General features: G+C 37.4%; 1 protein-coding gene across 1 annotated transcript; it reads left to right on the forward strand.

Annotated features, from left to right (window-relative positions):
• The first annotated feature begins 19,356 nt into the window (after positions 1-19,356).
• LOC124606277 (GATA zinc finger domain-containing protein 14-like) lies at positions 19,357-21,678 on the forward strand. Its single transcript, XM_047138257.1, has 2 exons — positions 19,357-20,668; positions 21,203-21,678. Exons 1-2 carry the CDS (start codon positions 19,357-19,359, stop codon positions 21,676-21,678), a joined length of 1,788 nt encoding a protein of 595 aa, XP_046994213.1.
• The last annotated feature ends 403 nt before the right edge of the window (positions 21,679-22,081 follow it).

Consider the following 22,081-nt stretch of genomic DNA (forward strand, 5'->3'; position numbering starts at 1 on the left):
AAGAATTGGTGGCATTACCATGGAGGTAAGAATAGAGGGAGACGCCGTGACGTCACAGCTGTGAAGCTATGTGAAGCCGAGGGTAGCCATCTCAATCCGACCAAAACATTTCTGCTGTAAGCTTGTGTGCATAGGCTTGTCGCTCGCTTTTGGAAGGATTTTGCGCTATTATGGTGACTTGTGTGGTGTTCGGATGTACGAATCGTTCTGATTGTGATGCGAAATCGAAGGGAGTAACATTTCATGTGTAAGTTGTCGTTAAGTGTGATTTTACAACTTCATTGTGAATGAACGTGTGCTACATCGGTACTTGTACTATAGCGTGTTTTTCTCCTGTATGATTTTAGATTTCCTAAAAATGAAAGTTGGAAAGCTCTGTGGGAGAATTCCGTGAGGAGGAAGAATTGGCGTGCGTCTAAATGGAGCATTATATGTTCTCAGCATTTCCGAGAAGAGGACATAGACCGAACTTCCCTTTCAACAGTAAGGCTCCGAGAAAATGCTGTACCATCAGTTTTCCCTACATACCCAAAACATTTGCAAAAGGTATGTTAATTCAAAGAATGAAATTCTTAGTTTTCAAGTTCACGTTTCAGTATAATATGTACGTATCGTCGATAAGCGAAGTGTTGAGTAACTCACTTTGTCTTCATCATGTACCAAATTAAAAGCTAACAGTACATTAACTGGCGTTAAGTATAGGCCTAAACAGGACACTGTGTAGATTTGCCATTCTATGTACCGTATTTCAGTAAATATTGGTGGTAATGAACAGTGTTTCCCAGTAGTGTAACGTAACTGAAATGTCCCAGTACGTATTACAAACAAGATGTATTTATGGGGCTTTGGAGGGAGGGTATAGCTAACTTGGTTTTCAGTTTCTATTACTTAGTTTGTGATACACGTTTATTACTGAATTAACAAAATTGTATCGTTTACATTGAAGGCTAGCCATTCGTAATATTACATTAAAAACTATTTTTAATCAGAAGAAACGCGGAATTTCGCCTTTACAAGATTTTATTTTAAACAAAAACTTTGAAACAACCAATCTGATGACGTTACATGCGTATATGGTGCAATTAGCGACTGTAATACACGCAGCGCTATAGCACACTGGCCATGTTTTGGTCAGAGTGTCATGGCAGCGAGCCACGCCCCCATGGCTTCAAAACGTAGTACGGCTGGGATACGTAGCGCCATCTCCCCTTATTCTTACCTCCATGGGCATTACAATTAAAAATGCTACAATCGGTGGAATACATTTTAAAAAGAAAGATTATTTACAAAGTCTCCAGACTGAATTATTGAACTTTCATCCAATGAGTTTGTAAATCTGGCAGCTCTACTTACATTACACCTTCTTAAAGCCACTTCTGTCTAACGGGCACCGAAAAGAAAAGTTATTAAATTCGTAAAGGTGCACATAACACTCTAGATTCACGATTGCGAAAAAGAGAAAATGTGGATCAAGAGACAGAAACATAGTAATTCTGCACCGAGAAATAAATGAAGGAAACAGAAATAGCAGAACAAAAACAAACCACATGCTTAACACACACAGAGGCAGCGCCTTTCAGTATTGATACTCCTCAGTAGAAATCAAAGTAATTAATGACCCAGAACAAATGTTTTTATAAATAGTTCACAAAAGATAACCTGGAATAAATTTAAAGTGAACTAAATGCCGATATTAAATTTAATCTATTTGACGATCAATTCATAACATTATTTTGTGCAGAAGCTATACAGAAGGGACATCGAACAGCCATGTAAAATACCATGGGTTATTAAATTGATGAAAGTATCTTGTGAAAGCAAAAGGGAAATGTAGAAGGTGTACAACTTTGCTCCCGCGCCGTTTGCCGATAGATGGCGACAACTGTAAGTAGCGGACTAAAGAAGCAGATCGCAGACGTCAGGAAGTTAGCTTGGACGTCGGTCAACATAACCTCGTTCAAACATTAGTCGATCTGTGCCTCCATCATAAAGTTGTTGTTGATTGAAAATGTCAGTGTACGAGCCTAATCACGTCCTTTGCGGGAGATGTTACTGTTTTGTTTCAATATGAAGAAAACAGCGGCTGAGTCTCATCGAATGCTCTCATGTACGTATGGTACGGACGCTATTAGTGAAAGAACGTGTCGCGAGTGGTTTTAGCGCTTCAAGAACTGTGATTTTAACGTCGTAGACCGGCATAGTGGTGGAGGAGAGAAAGTTTTCGAATGCAGAATTGGAGACATTGCTGAGTGAAGACTCGCGTCAAACTCAAGAAGAATTGGCACGATTAGTGGGAATGACACAGCAACCATGATTCAGAAAAAGGAACTTGGGTCCCATGTGAGCTGAAACCAAGAGACATTGAACGGCGTTTATGTGTTTGTGAACAGTTGCTTCAGAGGCAAAAACGGAAGGGTTTTCTGCATCGCATTGTGACCGGGGACGAAAAATGGGTTCAATACGATAACCCTAAACGCAATCATGGGGGTATACCGGCCATGCTTCCATGTCGACGGCCAAATGGAATATTCACAACTCCAGGATCATGCTCTCCATTTGGTGGGACCAGCTCGGCATCGTGTACTATGGGGTGTTAAAACCAAGTGAAACAATCATAGGTGCTCGTTATCGAACGCAATTAATGCGTTTGAGCAGAGCATTAAAAGACAAACGGCCGCAATAGAGCGAGAGCCACGATAAAGTAGTTTTGCAGCACGAAACGCTCGACGCCACGATGCAAAAGAGATCAAAACGTACTTGGAAACGTTAAAATGGGAAGTCCTACCCTACCCACCGTATTCTCCAGACATTGCTTCCTCTGACTATCACCTGTTTAGATCAATGGGGAATGCCCTGGCTGACCAACACGTCCGATCTCATGAAGAAATCACAAATTGGATCGATTCGTGGAGTGTTTCAAAAGATGAACAACTTTTTCGACGCTGGATTCGTACACTGCCCGAAAGATGGGAGAAAATAGTGGCCAGCGATAGAAAATACTTTGAATGATACATGTCTAACAAATTTGTTTCATTAAAGCCTCAAATGTTGGGTAAAAAGCGGCGGGTCTAAGTTGTACACCCTGCATTTGTTGCAAAGAACATGTAAGGATCCTGCATTAAGTGTACACTACAAAAAGTATTCAAAATTACTGAGAAAAGAAATTAAAACATCATGAAACATGCACATTATGTCAGTGGTCAGTAATTCGAACAACTGACTTAATGTTATTTGGAACGTAGAGAAATAGGGGCAGTAGAATCAACAAAAAAAGAACAGCATAACACCACCACTGAACTAAATGGTAAGGCTAAAAATTATAAGTCACAGGTAGAAACTGTGTTTCTTAAGCATTTCTTAAATATAGTAGAAAACGTAGGGACAAACAGTTCAGAGAGAATCAGCAGTATATTGTAAAAGCAGCACTCATAAAATTCCTCTGAAATTAAGAAAATTATTTATATTCTCTCAAAAGTAAAAGCTGACTTGGATTTTATGGTGTTTCCAACTGAGTAGTAAACGTCTATTCCCCCATAATAAGCCCTGTCTTATCCGAAATACGTAATGCATTACTAACTCATGGCATTTTTCCAGAGAGATTGAAATATGTCATTGTTAAACCCCTCTGTTTAACTACATCAGCAACTACTGACCTGTTTCTCTACTGACATTACTTACCAAAATATATGGCAAGATGATGTATTCCAGAGTAGCATCCCATCTAAGCAATAATAATATCATCAACAAATAACAGTTTGGTTTTCAGACAAATCACTGTTCAGAAAATGCCATTTACGCTTTCCACCACGAAATTTCACAGGCTAACAAAGAAGGTCTGGTTGGTATTTTCTGTTGCCTATCTAAAGCATTTCACTGTGTGAATCACAATATTGTCCTAAATAAATGAAGTTTTTATGGAACTGATGATAACTGGATAATGTCGTGTTTAACCAGAAGAATGCTTAGAAATAATTTAACCAATGTAATCAGCGGAAATTCTTCTTGCTGAAATTCTTCTGGCTTGAGAGAAATCACGTGTGAAGTTCCGAAGGCGCAGTCTTAGGTCTGCCATTGTTCCACATTTATGTTAACAGTCTCCTGCCTAATAGACAACAATCACAATTAGTTCTTTTTGTGGATGACACTAATATTGTAGTCATTCCAGGAAAGTGTTCAGCAATTAGAAAAAGAGAATCACAGCTTAAAGAATGAGGTGAGCAATGTAGTGCCAACATTTTTGACAACAGTCATGTCACAAAAGCAGATGTCAGCATCTACTGTTAAGATCCAACAAGCTCTGAACAAACAAGCAAACACCATATTCATTACATCTGTGGACAATAACGACGCCAAAGAAGTAAAAATGAAATTAACAGGTGCTATAAAACTCAGGAAAGACATAATCAGATTTAAATCGATCAGGACAGCCAGCAGTTGCACCATTGTTGAAACAGAAGATGAGGAAGACTGCAAAACGTTACAGCAAAAGACCAAACAAATAAGAGACATCAGGTGTGAGCCTACAAAAAAGCACCTTCCAAGAGACACCGATAGTGAAGTTAGATGAGATTTATGAACTGAATCTTGTAAAGCATCTTACAAGATGTGAATTCAAAGGTGAGGTCAAGCTGAGATTTAAAATGGGTCAAAATGGGAAGAACTCAGTATACCATGTGCTACAGGTGTCTCCCAAAATCCGAAGCATACTGCTTGTCACAGCTAACGTCTCTGTTCGGCTTCAAGGCACTGCAATGTTGAGGAATGTCATCAGTGTCCAAATGTTTTAATGTTGCGATCTAGGACATAAGACTAAATCATGTTCAAGGATTCAGGTCTGCGCCCATTGTGGCGTAGCAGGGCACCTAAGGACCGACTTTCCAATGAGAAACGGAAAACCTGCGTGCATTCCATGCTCACACACATGGAAGCCTCGTAATAGAGGTGCAAAACAATGTGCAACATACGGATTTCGAACGAGAAATTCAAGGAACCGACTATGGCCATGGCTAATGACAATATTAATTTATTAGTTTTTCGTGTACAACATGGTGTAATTTGCTATATTCATAGTTATAAAGGTGACAGTACGTTCCGACACAAGAGCAAAACCACAAATCTCGGTTAGCAGGTAAAAGGCTATTCATATCTGATGATGGAGCACGACGAGATGACAAAATAAGTTTCCGAAGTGCAAGAGTCAAAAATTCCCTTCTAGGAGAAAGCGAGATGCGGAGAGAGCACGAAAATTCTGATCGAAAGTAAAAAAAAACAAAAGTTGTACGAGATATGTAGTTATTCAGAAAAAGGAGACTCATTTGCAACTTAAATGTGTAAAACATTTAACAGACCAGGAAAAGAACGTACCAATATTCAGTACAACGAGGCGCCGCTCACAACTAGTGAAAATGGAAAGAACCAAAAGGCATAATCACCCTCAAAGAGAATTATCAAATTCAACAGAAGAGAACTCGATGCACATTATAAGTTGTGAATCAGCTCAGTCAAGAGTTCGTAACACAACCATTGAGACAGGATACACAGCAATGCACAACCTTAATGGAGAGAAAAATGGGCATAAACGCAAAACAAATCTGTGAATTATTTGAAGATATGTTCCACTTTTCCAGGATGGAAGAATATTCACACCTGCTAACAGGGCTGAGGCACATAGTAAGAGCCGAACACTCGATGGGAACGTCGATAACAGTACCTGTACTCGATGTTGTAGACTGCATTTAACTGCCATCAAAGACCCTACCAACTTACCCTGAGCTGCTGGAGAACTTAGTGCTTAAAATTGTTGGCAGAGAAAATGTAGAATACAGTATTGAGGATCTGTATAATCAGTTCGTTATATCATATGGCAGAGTATGATTTGCCTTCCAGCAACTATGGCTACACTGCTATTTTCATGTGTACTATCCATAAATGGACGCAATTTGTCTAAAATAACGCAATTAAACTGTATGAGAAGCTACGACATCATGCATGAAATTCGCAAAGTAGCTGAGGAAGTGAAGTTCGATTTTCTATGCATTACAGAAACCATACATGAGAAATGGAAAAATTCGTGGAGTCCTGGTTGCAGCTCAATTCACCACACATGGTCAGAAACTGATGGCAGCCATTGTATTATTCAACAAGGAAACCTCAGCAGTAAAAATAGCACAATACTGTAATGAATGCATGACTTTTGTCGAGGTTCTTACAGTCATGGGACGCTTTATTCTTGTCTCAATGCACTTCCAGTTAATTGAGTTCTTTGAGAAATTCAAAGAAGTAAGTCACCTTGGCCAAAGAAAACCACTGGTCTACATCTCAGATGCGAACGCCAAGTCTTCATTATGGTTCAGCTCAGTGCAGGACGAAAGAGGCATAATAGAATTAAATATAAAAGTGGCGAACAGAAGTGGAAATCCAGCAGCATATGAAGGGAGGACTTCTCTGCAGTCCAACATAGACATCACAACAGTTAACAAACATGTCGTCAGTAAGATCAGAACCTGGAAAGTTGAAAGAAGCCTCGCCACAAGTGTCCACAACGATAATTTTCACTGTTGACTTCTGCAAAAAATGTACTCAGTAATGACGACGCATTAGACACTTTAAAGACACATTACAACACAAGGAAACCCGATTGGAACCACCTGAGGATTATTTTCCACTGACAGGGCCCAGAGGAAGTAGACGACAAAGTAGGCACAAAAGTCCAAGAACTCGTCACTGCAGCACAAGATGCCATGAAAAGTGGAATACCAGTGACAAGACAAGTGGACTGCAGTTCACAAGTACCATGGGATGAGGGTCTCCAAAGAGTGAGAACACAAATCAGAAGGGCAAGGCGATTTACAAGAAGGGCCACACTGCAGAAGAAAGAGTACACAGACTGGAGAGATTCAAAGAACTTATGTAGCAATTTAAAAACCTCCTATTGCAGGCAATCAGAGAGAGAGCTGGAACCAATTCATGGCACAGAACGTCCATCTTGATCCATGGGATATGTCATATGAAATCGTCTGTAAAAAGGTAAAATCTCTAACAATGTCATAAAATCTAAAACGAGAAGATAGTAGCATGACACAAAATTGACGACAATCTGCACAGTTACTGATATTTACTGTTTTTTCAGATGATTCTGCAGAGGATTAATTTGATGAACACAGAGACCTGCAGAACAAAAGTAGGGAAGCGTACTTTGGAGATGGGATAGTTTGTCCAATTCTGACAGAGGAAGTGAGAAAAGAAATGCTGAAACTGAATAGGAATAAATCACCTGGTCCTGACGGCATCCCCACAGAAGTTCTACAAGCCCTTCATTTGAACATTATTTTAAATTTATGCTAACTCTACAATGCATGTTTATTGCAGGATAGAATACCAGATACATGAAAGAAAGAAAATGTGATGATCTTGAAAAAGAAGAGAACAAGTATCCCTTAGCTCCTAAGTCCTACAGACCGATTTGCCTTCTCAATACCTTAGGGAAAGTTCTGGAGAAGATGCTGTGCAGCAGACTACTGGAGAAGTCATGACATGAATTCGCAACAGCTTGATTTCAGAAGATGGAGGTCAGCAGATGACGCTGTAAATGAGGCACATAAGGTTCGTGATGAATGATCCGTATAAATATGTCACAGCCTTTACGGGGATGTCGCTGTGGCTTTGATTACTTTTGGTGGGCGACACTTTTTGACCACATGAGAAACTTGGACTGCCCATGAGTGTTACACAACTGCTTAAGAACTATTGTAAAAACAGAGAAGGAACAATGCCATGCCCAGGAGAGACCCTAATAAAGGAAATTTCATAAGGATGCCCATAGGGATTAACAAGTGGTCCTGTTTTCTGGGATCTAGTACTCGACCCAGTAATAGGAAAGCTACAGGATAATTAATGCCGACGACCTGATGACCCTTGTGAGGGTAAGCTGCAGAAGCAACCTGAAAGATGGATGTAATATAGCCCTTCAATAATTACATCGGTGGTGCCAGGGAATCAAACTGTCTGTAGTGCCTGAAAAGACCACATACATGCTGTTAAAGGGGAATCTTCTAAGAGAACTGATCATGAAATTAAATGACAGGTCCATAAGGCAAAAGTCCATCACCAGATACTAAGGTGTCTTCTTGGACGAACGACAAAATTATGGGGCACATATTAAAGAAATGAGCAAGAAAACCAGGAACCAGATCAACAAAATAATTTGTCTCGCCGTTTCCGATTTCAAAGTGTACCAAAACAATCAATAAGAACATCTCATAACGCTATTTTGACTGGAGTCATGGGATACTGTGCGAGTGCTTTAGCACACAGACTTTCTCTGATAACACCAACACAGATAGCTAACAGGGTGCAACATGGAATACTTCTATGGGTGATGGGAGCTTTTGGCACTGTGTTAGTTGAGGTGTTGCAAGTAATACTTGGAATGTGTTCACTCAATCTCCAATTACAATGCCCTGTAGCGCCCAAGGAACCAGCATGGCATGCCTATGGACTGGAAAGCGATTGAGTTCATTGTGGAATGTGACAGACAAAAACTGAAGTTATCATAATACGAGTAGACATACATTGGTTGTAGGTATAGTTTTTATTCATAGAGAAATAGTTTATTATTATTATTATAATTTCTTTCTTTTCTCAGACGTTATGTCTGGTCAAAAATGAAAAGTGACACGGACCTTGATCAAGCGTGACTTCCTTTTAACTGTACGGTATATGTTATATTGCATTTAGGAACTTTCGGGTAATGGAACATGTATCAATAATGACGGATTTCAGTAGTTGTATATATAAGTTTGGATGTAGCTGTATTGTGTTGATGTACTCATGGATATTGTGTGGTATGACTCCTGTAGTTGATAGTATAATTGGTATAATGTCAACTTTATCCTGATGCCACATGCCCTTGACTTCCTCAGCCAGTTGGATGTATTTTTCAATTTTTTCTTCTGTTTTCTTTTGTATATTTGTTGTGTTGGGTATGGATATTTCGATTAGTTGTGTTAATTTCTTCTTTTTATTGGTGAGTATGATGTCAAGTTTGTTATGTGGCGTTGTTTTATCTGTTATAATGGTTCTGTTCCAGTATAATTTGTATTCATCATTCTCCAGTACATTTTGTGTTGCATACTTGTATGTGGGAAAGTGTTGTTTTATAAGTTTATGTTGTAAGGCAAGCTGTTGATGTATTATTTTTGCTACACTGTCATGTCTTCTGGGGTATTCTGTATTTGCTAGTATTGTACATCCGCTTGTGATGTGATCTACTGTTTCTATTTGTTGTTTGCAAAGTCTACATTTATCTGTTGTGGTATTGGAATCATTAATAATATGCTTGCTGTAATATCTGGTGTTTATTGTTTGATCCTGTATTGCAATCATGAATCCTTCCGTCTCACTGTATATATTGCCTTTTCTTAGCCATGTGTTGGATGCGTCTTGATCGATGTGTGGCTGTGTTAGATGATACGGGTGCTTGCCATGTAGTGTTTTCTTTTCCCAATTTACTTTCTTCGTATCTGTTGATGTTATGTGATCTAAATGGTTGTAGAAGTGGTTATGAAATTGCAATGGTGTAGCCAGTGTATTTATATGAGTGATTGCTTAGTGTATTTTGCTAGTTTCTGCTCGTTCTAGAAAGAATTTTCTTAAATCGTCTACCTGTCCATAATGTAGGTTTTTTATGTCGATAAATCCCCTTCCTCCTTCCTTTCTGCTTAATGTGAATCTTTCAGTTGCTGAATGTATGTTATGTATTCTATATTTGTGGCATTGTGATCGTGTAAGTGTATTGAGTGCTTCTAGTTCTGTTCTACTCCATTTCACTACTCCAAATGAATAGGTCAATATTGGTATAGCATAAGTATTTATAGCTTTTGTCTTGTTTCTTGCTGTCAATTCTGTTTTCAGTATTTTTGTTAGTCTTTGTCTATATTTTTCTATTAGTTCTTCTTTAATATTTAGATTATCTATTCCTATTTTTTGTCTGTATCCTAGATATTTATAGGCATCTGTTTTTTCCATCGCTTCTTTGCAGTCGCTGTGGTTATCCAATATGTAATCTTCTTGTTTAGTGTGTTTTCCCTTGACTATGCTATTTTTCTTACATTTGTCTGTTGCAAAAGCCATATTTATATCACTGCTGAATACTTCTGTTATCTTTAGTAATTGGTTGAGTTGTTGATTGGTTGCTGCCAGTAGTTTTACATCATCCATGTATAGCAAATGTGTGGGTATGTTCCAGTAATATTGTATCCATAATTTGTATTATTTAGCATGTTGGATAGTGGGTTCAGAGCAAGGCAAAACCTTGCTTAATCTGTATTGGCTGTGATGTGATATTATTTGAATTTGTTTGGATATTAAGTGTGGTTTTCCAGTTTTTCATTACTATGTTTAGGAACTGTATCAATTTAGGATCTACTTTATATATTTCCAATATTTGTAGTAACCATGAGTGGGGTACACTATCAAAAGCTTTTTGGTAATCAATGTATGAGTAGTATAGCGACCTTTGTTTCGTTTTAGCTTGATATGTCACCTCTGCATCTATTATCAGTTGCTCTTTACATCCTCGTGCTCCTTTGCAACAGCCTTTTTGTTCTTCATGTATAATTTTGTTCTGTGTTGTATGTGCCATTAATTTCTGTGTAATGGCTGAAGTTAATATTTTGTATATTGTTGGTAGGCATGTTATTGGGCGATATTTAGCTGGGTTTGCTGTGTCTGCTTGACCTTTAGGTTTCAGATAAGTTATTCCATGTGTAAGTGTATCAGGGAATGTGTATGGGTCTGCAATGTAACTGTTAAATAATTTAGTTAGATGTGAATGTGTTGAGGTGAACTTCTTTAGCCAGAAATTTGCTATTTTATCTTTTCCAGGGGCTTTCCAATTGTGAGTAGAATTAATTGCTTGGGTGACTTCATGTTGCAAAATTATCACTTCAGGCATTTGTGGTATCGTCTTGTATGTGTCTGTTTCTGCTTGTATCCACCATGCGTGCCTGTTATGTTGTACCGGGTTTGACCATATGTTGCTCCAGAAGTGTTCCATGTCTGTTATGTTTGGTGGATTGTCTATTTCAATGTGTGTGTTATCTATTGTCTGGTAAAACTTCTTTTGGTTTGTGTTGAATGTTTGGTTTTGTTTCCTTCTATTTTCCCTTTTTTTGTATCTTCTAAGTCGTTTTGCCAATGCTTGTAATTTCTGCTTCTTTTCATCTAATTGCTCTATCGCTTCTTGTTGTGAGATTTTACCTAACCTTTTTCGTTTTTTGTCTGACATTTCATTTTGTGTTAGCTGTCTGATGTCTTTTCTCAGGTTTTCTATTCTGATCTGTAGCCTGTGTTACCATGCTGGTTTTGCGGGTTTCTTCTGTGTGTTGGTTGGTTCTGATCTCTGCCTAGTGTGTATATTTAGTGTAGTGTGTGCTCCTATATAAACCAGTAGTTGTAACTATTCCATAGTTGTGTTTTCATTTATTTTGTTGTGTATAATTGTGTTGATAGTCGTTATTGTTGTTTCGACTTCTGGGTTATTTGGCGGTCTATGCAAGAATGGTCTAATGTCTGTATTTGTGTCTTTGTATTCTATATGTGTGAGCTGAAATTTTTCTTCTATATCTAACATGCGTGTCACTTCGTGTTCTATTTGTGCTTGTTCTGGTGGCTGTCTTAAGATTGCGTTTTCCTCTGACTGTTTAATTGATGTGTGTTGTTCTTTGTTTGTTTGCTCTGGGATGTTTGAGTCCATTACTGTATTTTCTTCTTCTTCTGATTGCACATTATTTTGTTCCAGTATTTGTTGTACTTGTTGTTTGATGTTATCTAATTCTGACTGGGGTATCCTATTATTTTTGATTATTACACGGATCTGATCAGCTAGTCGTTGTTCTGTTAAAAATTTTAATTCTGGGTATCTGGTAATAAATGTTGTGTATACCTGTGATCTGTATCCAGTTGTGTTGGCTCCTAGGTTTGTTGCTTGGTAATAACAGAACATGAGGTGTCGATTAACTTCATCTGACCATGTCATCCTCTGTCTTTGTTTTCCTTCTAGGGTGGTTGCAGGAAGCATATCCCGCAAAACACCTCTATTTGGATTTAAATCATTTTCGAGTTGGCTAGCAGTGTCGTTACCATTGTGGGCGGGCATAGGGTTCAAGCATCGTCCCCAACCATGACGGCGCTTGTTCGAGGCTTCTTTAGTTCTGTCCTGAACTAACTAATCACACTAAAAGGGGGATTAGCCCTATTGGTGGTTTGTTCTTTTCGTCGCCTTTAATGACTGGCAGAACATACCGGAGGCCTATTCTTTTCCCGGGCCTCCATGGGGTTTATTATTATTATTATATTTATTTATTATATTTACTGTATTATTGTTATATTTATTATTATTATTATTATTATTATTATTATTATCATCATCATCTTTCCTTTCTCAGACCTTAGGTCTGGTTCGGAATGAAAGTGACGCGGACCTTGATCAAGCGTCACTCCCTTTTAACTGTACGGTATATGTTACATTGCGTTTAGGAACTTTCGGGTAATTGAACATGTATCAATAATTACGGATTTCTGAAGTTGTATATATAAGTTTGGATGTAGCTGTATTGCATTGATGTACTGGTGGATATTGCGTGGTATGACTCCTGTAGTTGAAAGTATAATTGGTATAATGTCAACTTTATCCTGATGCCACATGTCCTTGACTTCCTCAGCCAGTTGGATGTATTTTTCAATTTTTTCTCCTGTTTTCTTCTGTATATTTCCTGTATTGGGTATGGATATTTCAATTAGTTGTGTTAATTTCTTCTTTTTATTGGTGAGTATGATGTCAGGTTTGTTATGTGGCGTTGTTTTATCTGTTATAATGGTTCTGTTCCAGTATAATTTGTATTCATCATTCTCCAGTACATTTTGTGGTGTATACTTGTATGTAGGAACGTGTTGTTTTAAAAGTTTATGTTGTAAGGCAAGCTGTTGATGTATTATTTTTGCGACGTTGTCATGTCTTCTGGGGTATTCTGTATTTGCTAGTATTGTACATCCGCTTGTGATGTGATCTACTGTTTCTATTTGTTGTTTGCAAAGTCTGCATTTATCTGTTGTGGTATTGGGATCTTTAATAATATGCTTGCTGTAATATCTGGTGTTTATTGTTTGATCCTGTATTGCAATCATGAATCCTTCTGTCTCACTGTATATATTGCCTCTTCTTAGCCATGTGTTGGATGCGTCTTGATCGATGTGTGGCTGTGTTAGATGATACGGGTGCTTGCCATGTAGTGTTTTCTTTTTCCAATTTACTTTCTTTGTATCTGTTGATGTTATGTGATCTAAAGGGTTGTAAAGGGTGTTATGAAATTGTAGTGGTGTAGCCGATGTATTTATGTGGGTGATTGCTTTGTGTATTTTGCTAGTTTCTGCTCGTTCTAGAAAGAATTTTCTTAAATTGTCTACCTGTCCATAATGTAGGTTTTTTATGTCGATAAATCCCCTTCCTCCTTCCTTTCTGCTTAATGTGAATCTTTCTGTTGCTGAATGTATGTGATGTATTCTATATTTGTGGCATTTTGATCGTGTAAGTGTATTGAGTGCTTCTAGGTCTGTGTTACTCCATTTCACTACTCCAAATGAGTTGGTCAATATTGGTATAGCATATTTATTTATAGCTTTTGTCTTGTTTCTTGCTGTCAATTCTGTTTTCAGTATTTTTGTTAGTCTTTGTCTATATTTTTCTTTTAGCTCTTCCTTAAAATTTCTATCATCTATTCCTATTTTTTGTCTGTATCCTAGATATTTATAGGCATCTGTTTTTTCCATCGCTTCTATGCAGTCGCTGTGGTTATCCAACATGTAATCTTCTTGTTTAGTGTGTTTTCCCTTGACTATGCTATTTTTCTTACATTTGTCTGTTCCAAAAGCCATATTTATATCATTGCTAAATACTTCTGTTATCTTTAGTAATTGGTTGAGTTGTTGATTTGTTGCTGCCAGTAGTTTTAGATCATCCATGTATAGCAAATGTGTGATTTTGTGTGGGTATGTTCCAGTAATATTGTAACCATAATTTGTATTATTTAGCATGTTGGATAGTGGGTTCAGAGCAAGGCAGAACCAGAAAGGACTTAATGAATCTCCTTGGTATATTCCACGCTTAATCTGTATTGGCTGTGATGTGATATTATTTGAATTTGTTTGGATATTAAGTGTGGTTTTCCAGTTTTTCATTACTATGTTTAGGAACTGTATCAATTTAGGATCTACTTTATATATTTCCAATATTTGTAGTAACCATGACTGGGGTACACTATCAAAAGCTTTTTGGTAATCGATGTATGCGTAGTGTAGCGACCTTTGTTTAGTTTTAGCTTGATATGTCACCTCTGCATCTATTATCAGTTGCTCTTTACATCCTCGTGCTCCTTTGCAACAGCCTTTTTGTTCTTCATTTATAATTTTGTTCTGTGTTGTATGTGTCACTAGTTTCTGTTTAATGACTGAAGTTAATATTTTGTATATTGTTGGTATGCATGTTATGGGGCGATATTTAGCTGGGTTCGTTGTGTCTGCTTGATCTTTAGGTTTCAGATAAGTTATTCCATGTGTAAGTGTATCAGGGAATGTGTATGGGTCTGCAATGTAACTGTTAAATAATTTAGTTAGATGTGAATGTGTTGAGGTGAACTTCTTTAACCAGAAATTTGCTATTTTATCATTTCCAGGGGCTTTCCAATTGTGAGTAGAATTAATTGCTTGGGTGACTTCATGTTGCAAAATTGTCACTTCAGGCATTTGTGGTATCATCTGGTATGTGTCTGTTTCTGCTTGTATCCACCGTGCGTGCCTGTTATGTTGTACCGGGTTTGACCATATGTTGCTCCAGAAGTGTTCCATGTCTGTTATGTTTGGTGGATTGTTTATTTCAATGTGTGTGTTATCTATTGTCTGGTAAAATTTCTTTTGGTTTGTGTTGAATTTTTGGTTTTTGTTTCCTTCTATTTTCACTTTTTTTATATCTTCTGAGTCGTTTGGCGAATGCTTGTAATTTCTGCTTCTTTTCGTCTAATTGCTCTGTCGCTTCTTGTTGTGAGATTTTACCTAACCTTTTTCGTTATTTTTCGAGATTTCATTTCTTATAAATTGTGTTAGCTGTCTGATGTCTTTTCTCAGTTTTGCTATTTTGATCTGTAGCCTGTGTTGCCATGCTGGTTTTGTGGGTTTCTTCTGTGTTTTGGATGGTTCTGATCTCTGCCTAGTGTGTATATTTAGTGTAGTGAGTGCTCCTATATATACCAGTAGTTGTAACTCTTCCATAGTTGTGTTTTCATTTATTTTGTTGTGTATGATTGTTTTGATAGCTTTTATTGTTGTTTCGACTTGTGGGTTATTTGGTGGTCTATGCAAGAATGGTCTAATGTCTGTATTTGTGTCTTTGTATTCTATATATGTTAGCTGAAATTTTTCTTCTATATCTAATATCTGTGTCACTTTGTGTTCTATTTGTGCTTGTTCTGGTGGCTGCCTTAAGATTTCGTTTTCCTCTGATTGTTTAATTGGTGCGTGTTGTTCTTTGTTTGTTTGCTCTGGGATGTTTGAGTCCATTACTGTATTTTCTTCTTCTTCTGATTGCACATTATTTTGTTCCAGTATTTGTTGTACTTGTTGTTTGATGTTATCTAATTCTGACTGGGGTATCCTGTTATTTTTTATTATTACACGGATCTGATCAGCTAGTCGTTGTTCTGTTAAAAATTTTAGTTCTGGGTATCTGGTAATAAATGTTGTGTATACTTGTGATCTTTATTATTATTATTATTATTATTATTATTATTATTATTATTTCTTTCCTTTCTCAGATGTTATGTCTGGTTAATAATGGAAAGTGACACAGACCTTGATCAACTATTCAGTTCTGCACCTCTAGATGCACTACACTAATGATTAACACATGGTAAGGAAATAATAAATAGCATTAAATATATAAAAATTTTAGATATCCATACTGATGAGAATTTAAACTGGAATTTACACATTTTATTATTATTATTAGTAATAGTAGTAGTAGTTATGATAATGTGAAGTAGTACTGTGTAGAATCAAGTAAAGGATTAATTTATATTGCATAATTTCTGTGAGAATCAATACAGCCTGTGTTTAAATTATTGGTGATAGGCTACAGTGGTATGAAATAAATAATCAGTCCAAGCACACAGACAGCAGCAGAAGAAATGGTAAATAATGTTCTTAAAATTGTCATTTACTGATTTTTGCGAATGGTCTCATTCTGCATTTTAGAAAGATGTAACTATTCAGTTCTGCACATCTAGATGTACTACACTAATGATTAACGAATGATGAGGAAATAATAAATAGCATTAAATATATAAAAATTTTAGATGTCCATACTGATGAGAATTTAAACTGGAATACACACATTTTGGTATTCCTAAAATAACTTAATTCAGTCACATTTGCATTTAAAATGGTTGCAAACCTTGAGGAGAGACGCATCATGTAGTAGAAGTATTTTGCAAATTTTCATCCAATAATGTCACATGGAATAATGTTCTGAGGTAACTCATATTTAAGAATGAACGTTTTCATTGTTCAAAAACATGCTGCAACAATAATATGTGGTTACCACCTATGGTCATATTAGCCTATTTAACGAATTGGGCATTTTGACTACTGCTTCACAATACATTTATTTCTTACCAAGTTTGTTGCTAATAAACCATGGCAGTTAAAAAGTAACAATAGTGCACATAATTACAATACCATAAGGAAAGATAACGCTCATTACCCCTCATTTTGGATCTGTGACTAAAAGGGGTACACAATGCTGAAAATAAAATTTTTGATCAGTTACTCAGTGACATAAACAGATAACAAACTAAAAATTAGGAGATGAACTAAGGACGTTTCTCTTTGACAGCTCCTCCTATTCTCTAGAAGTATTTTCTTTTTGTAATGTGTATGTGACATACCTCCATATAGTAATGCAATACTGTCTTCCAAAATAGTGCATTCAATTAACGTTTTAACAACTGAAAATTTTAGGGAAAGCTTGCAACAATTAGATTGAGATGAGGTGTACAAGGAACCCATTGCTAATTTTAAAATTTAACATATTTCATGATACCTTTGTGAGTATAATTGAAAACAGTTTCCTTAAGAAAACAATGAAATATAATTGTAAGAAACCATCTAAACACCCATAGCTTACTAAGGGATAAAAATATCTTGTAAACAGGAAAGGGAAATATATCTTATAGCTAGAAGGAGCAATGATTGAGAAACAGTGAACCATTATAAAGGCTACTATATTGTATTAAGAAAAGTTATTAAAAAGTCCAGAATTACGTGCACTATGTTTGAAATTAGCACATCTGATAATTAAATTAAAACAATTCTGAACATTGTTAAAAGTAAATGGGGCAAATCAGAGCACAGGAAGACTATATTTCCATCAAACTGAACGAAAAGTTTGTTAATAAAATGTCAGAAGCAAAAAACATTTTTAATAATCATTTTTTAAGTGTTGCAGAGAAAACAGAATCCAACTATTTTTAAAAAAATGCAAGACAGTATATAGAACAGGCAATACCTACGCAATTTGATAAAAATGCAATTCAACCCACCTCTGCTACTGAAATTAGGAAAATAATAAATTCGCTCAAAAGTAAAAGCTCACTCCATCAGAGTACTAAAAGCTTGTTCCCAACAGATAAGTAGGATTCTCAGCCACATACATGGTAGCTCACTGAAGCAGGGCAGTTTTCCAGACAGACTGAAATACAATGTTCTTAAACAGATGTGTAGAAAAGAGGATAAGTCTGATGCTAACAAACTACCGCCCAATCTCACTTCTGACAGCTTCATCCAAAAATATTGAGAAAGTAGCATCACATATTTGTAAAAACGAAGTACTAACAAAATGTCAGTTCGGTTTTCAGGATGGCTTTTCAACAGAAAGTGCTATATACTCTTTCACTGAACGAATATTAAATGCTTTGAAGAGCTGAACATCACCCATTCTGATATTCTGTGATCTCTCAAAGGCTTTTGACTCTGTGAATCACGAAATTCTTCAAGATAAACTTAAATATTGTGGTATGAGTGGGACAGTGCATAAATTGTTTAATTTATATTTAACTGGAAGAATCCAGAAGGTTGAAATTAACAGTATAGATAGTCTGCAAAAACCAGCAGAGTAGTCTAACATGGGAGGTATCAAGAATGGTGTCCCACAACATTCAGTCTTGGGTCCCTTATTGTTCTTAATACACTGTGTAATGACACATTCCTATGCAGAGACATACAATATCTTAAAAGCTGCGCCAAAGATAAATTGAGAGGCATGTATATTATAATCTTTGTAAAGTTCACATTGGATTCTCTTTTGTTTGATACTCCAAGGAGCTAAGGGACACTTTCGATTGTTGCCTTGTGGAGGATGGACGTGATTTTTGGACTGTGCGGAAAGGCAGCCATATGGTTGGTAATTATGGTTTGTGCGACGAGCACAGCAAGTCTTATTGTGTTGTGAATAAAAAAAATAGTGAAAAGTATCGAAGTGTTACGAAAATTATTTATAGCGACGTAGCATAGTATTCCTTGGTTTCCACCGTCTTCGTGAAGTGAACCGATGCCGACTCATGATGGTACACACGGTCAACAAAGAGAAGAACATCGATGGCGACTAATGAATTAATATTGTGGCAGAAGGACTAATTCTACGTCCAAGGTGAGAACTCTGATTAAATCAACAATGACGTGGAATTTAAAATGTAAAATGTTTTTTATTTATTTCGCCACACTGGCGACCGCTGACAGGGACAGTGCTGGTGGAACAAAGAGTAAGTACTTCATTGTTGTGCTACAAATGTACTTGTACTAATTACTGTTTCTCTGTTACATGACGCACATGGAAAATGACGAATAAAGTGAAACAGTATTAACTGTATAAACGGATGGCACAATAACCAGAAGGAACAAGGACAAGGATTTACAAAACTAACGTAATCGTGAGTGACGCAGCTCAGTCGGAATTAAGGTAGGAAAGCGCAAACGCATGCAGTGGCTGCACCTTGGCTTAGCTCCACTTAAAGCAGAACCATTTCCTGTCCATATTAAAATCCTGGTAGTGTTTGTGGCAACACACAATTGCACTTTGATAATTACTTTTTTATGTTCAACAATCACAGAATTAGAAGACGTAGTGCGCCATCTTGTAAATTTCCGACGCGCAACAAATAACAATCGCGAGATATTTTTATTAATTCAACTGCGAGAGAATTTAAAGATTTAGATTAACAGTAAAGTACAGATAAAAATAATATCTTCACAATGGAATCGAAGAACTTTAATTTGACAAATGTTCATGGACACGTCACCGATTCTGACAATAGTGACGTAAATGATGACGCAATTAGTTTTTCAGCACAACATAATGTAGAAGTAAATACAATTCAATTGCACTCCACAGGGACTAACAATAACGAACCACTTGCAAATGAAACCTTGTGCACAGTCGATGAAGCATCGATTACCAGATCAGATGAAAATATTTCGCGTGAAATCAGTGAACCTAGCCCGGTTTCGATTCAATTAGGCCGTGGCAGAGAAACAATGGCAACAAATAATGGCATAAATACAAACACACAAGCTTCGTCAGTTACGCTTGAGGCATTATATAGTCTGATGTCAAACGTGAGCGAGCAATTATCTGATTTAAAGATGAGTCACAACACAACGAACACAAAACTGGCGAATCTAGAAGTCAGCCACAACACAACGAACACAAAACTGGCGAATCTAGAAATCAGCCACAACACAATGAACACAAAACTGGCGAATCTAGAAATCAGCCACAACACAACGAACACAAAACTGGCGAATCTAGAAATCAGCCACAACATGACAAACACAAAATTGTCAAACATGGAAATAGGGTTCCAACAGCAGTTTTCAAGTGTAAACACGCAATTTGAAAACATACACAGACATTTCGATCAACGCTTAAATAAACTCACCAATGAAATCGATCAAAAGATCGAAGACAAAGTCATCAAAACCGTCAATAGTGTATACAATGTATTGGCAAATGACTTAGAAAAGAAATTGTCAGATCTTACAAACAAACAGGAACAGGAACTGTCAGAAATAGTAGAAACACACAATCAAACACAAACCGTACAAAAAGAAATACATGAAAACGTACAGGCTATTCAGTTAAATTTAACAAGAGTACAGTCCGCATGTGAAGAAATACCTGACCAAGTTAATAAAGTTAACGAAGAAGTCGGTTTTCTGAAACAGGAGACTCGACGTATCAACGCGGACATTATCAAAATAAATGAAACTTTAGAAAACGGTAATGTAAATGAATCAATAACTGACCGGGAAACAAAACTTTTTGAAAAATTAGGTAATGAAATCAAAGTAGCCGAGGACAGAATACGCAAGGAAATTGCTGGTAGACTGAATGTTTCAAATGACTTGCCTACGTCAAGCAACAGGCAGCGCGACACTTATTCGCCCGTGCCAGATTACGATGTCAATAACGCAGAACATCACGCGCCCAGTCCGGCGTATGTGCACGCACCGGCACAGGCAAACAATGGCTATTCGCCAAACGCGGTGCTGCAACAGGCAGTAGGTGTGTCGCCTTGCATCTCGACGATTCTAGTCGATGAGAGCCTGTTGAAACATAGACAGTTTCCAGTTTTCTCCACAGAATCCAGAAAAACTCATCCAGTCGTATTCGTAAGAGCATTTAAAAATGTCTTACCAAGAAACTGGACTGAGGCACAGAAGATTAGATATGTAGTAGGCTTCACACAAGGCGACGCACTTTTGTGGGCCACAGACATGGCTGAACAGTGCGTCACCTACGAACAATTTGAACGGGCTTTCTTGGAGAAATATTGGTCTGCTGGGGTCCAAGAAAGACTGCGCCGTGAAGTATTCAACCCACAACCGTTCAACCTCAAAAACGGCGGGTTGAGAAAGTATTTCGAAAAGTACTTGAATAAGACGCGCTATTGGAACAATCCAATACCGCACGTAGATGTTCTCAAAATTCTGAAAAACAGACTACCCGCGAACTTACGCGAAAAATTGGTAACCATACCGGAGAACGACCTTGAATACTTTCTTTCCGTGCTTGACTCAATTGATCTAATATACGAAGAAGAGCCGAGCACAAGTAATCGGAATGAATATTCCGGAACCAATCAAAACAACGGTAACGGATATCATTTTAATGGCAGTGGACAAAACCCACACAGTTGGCATCCGTATGCAACAAGGCCAAATAATGGAACCTGGAATTACGGAAATCGGAGGAACTCGGCGCCACAGAGACGTGAAGACCGAAGGTACAGTACAGATTACGGTCCACGCCGGTATGGAAATGATAGAAATCACGTGAATGATTGGTCAGGCCCGCGTGATGAAAGGCGGCACACAAATGAAAATTACAATAGTTACAGTAATAGGAATGATAGACCAAGGAGGAATAGCGACGGCCGGTCGCAAGAAAATGTTGCACGCAGCGGTCCGGAAACTAATTGGCGACAGAATAACCACTCAGTACACTTTGTAGAGGTAACGGACAGTACTGAAGCAACGCCTTTGTCTCCCCCGGTAAACAACAATCGGTCGTAATGAGCCCCCACCGGCCGACCGATTTGACAACAGGGGGCACAAACAAGCACACATTACATCTTAGACAATTATTTTTAAGATATGATCAGGATGCGACCGTAGAAGATGATCTATGTGAAGAAGAGATGAAAGCACCGGACAAGGTAAGTGACCTCGTGCAGGCTGTAATAACAGCAAAGATAGAAACTATAATTACCAACGTAATTTTAGATACAGGCGCATCTACGAATATTATTTCTAACAGTTTATTTAAAGAAGTTTCGAAAGTATTAAAAGTACCAGTGTTGCCAACGGAAAATTGTAAAATCTTGACAGCTATAGGTAACAAGTCAAAAAGTATTAAGTGGCAGACGCAAATACCTGTTACCATTAGCGATGTCACGATAAACTGTACATTCTTAAT

Source organism: Schistocerca americana, chromosome 3 (genome assembly GCF_021461395.2).
Source record: "Schistocerca americana isolate TAMUIC-IGC-003095 chromosome 3, iqSchAmer2.1, whole genome shotgun sequence".
Classification (NCBI taxonomy): domain Eukaryota; kingdom Metazoa; phylum Arthropoda; class Insecta; order Orthoptera; family Acrididae; genus Schistocerca; species Schistocerca americana.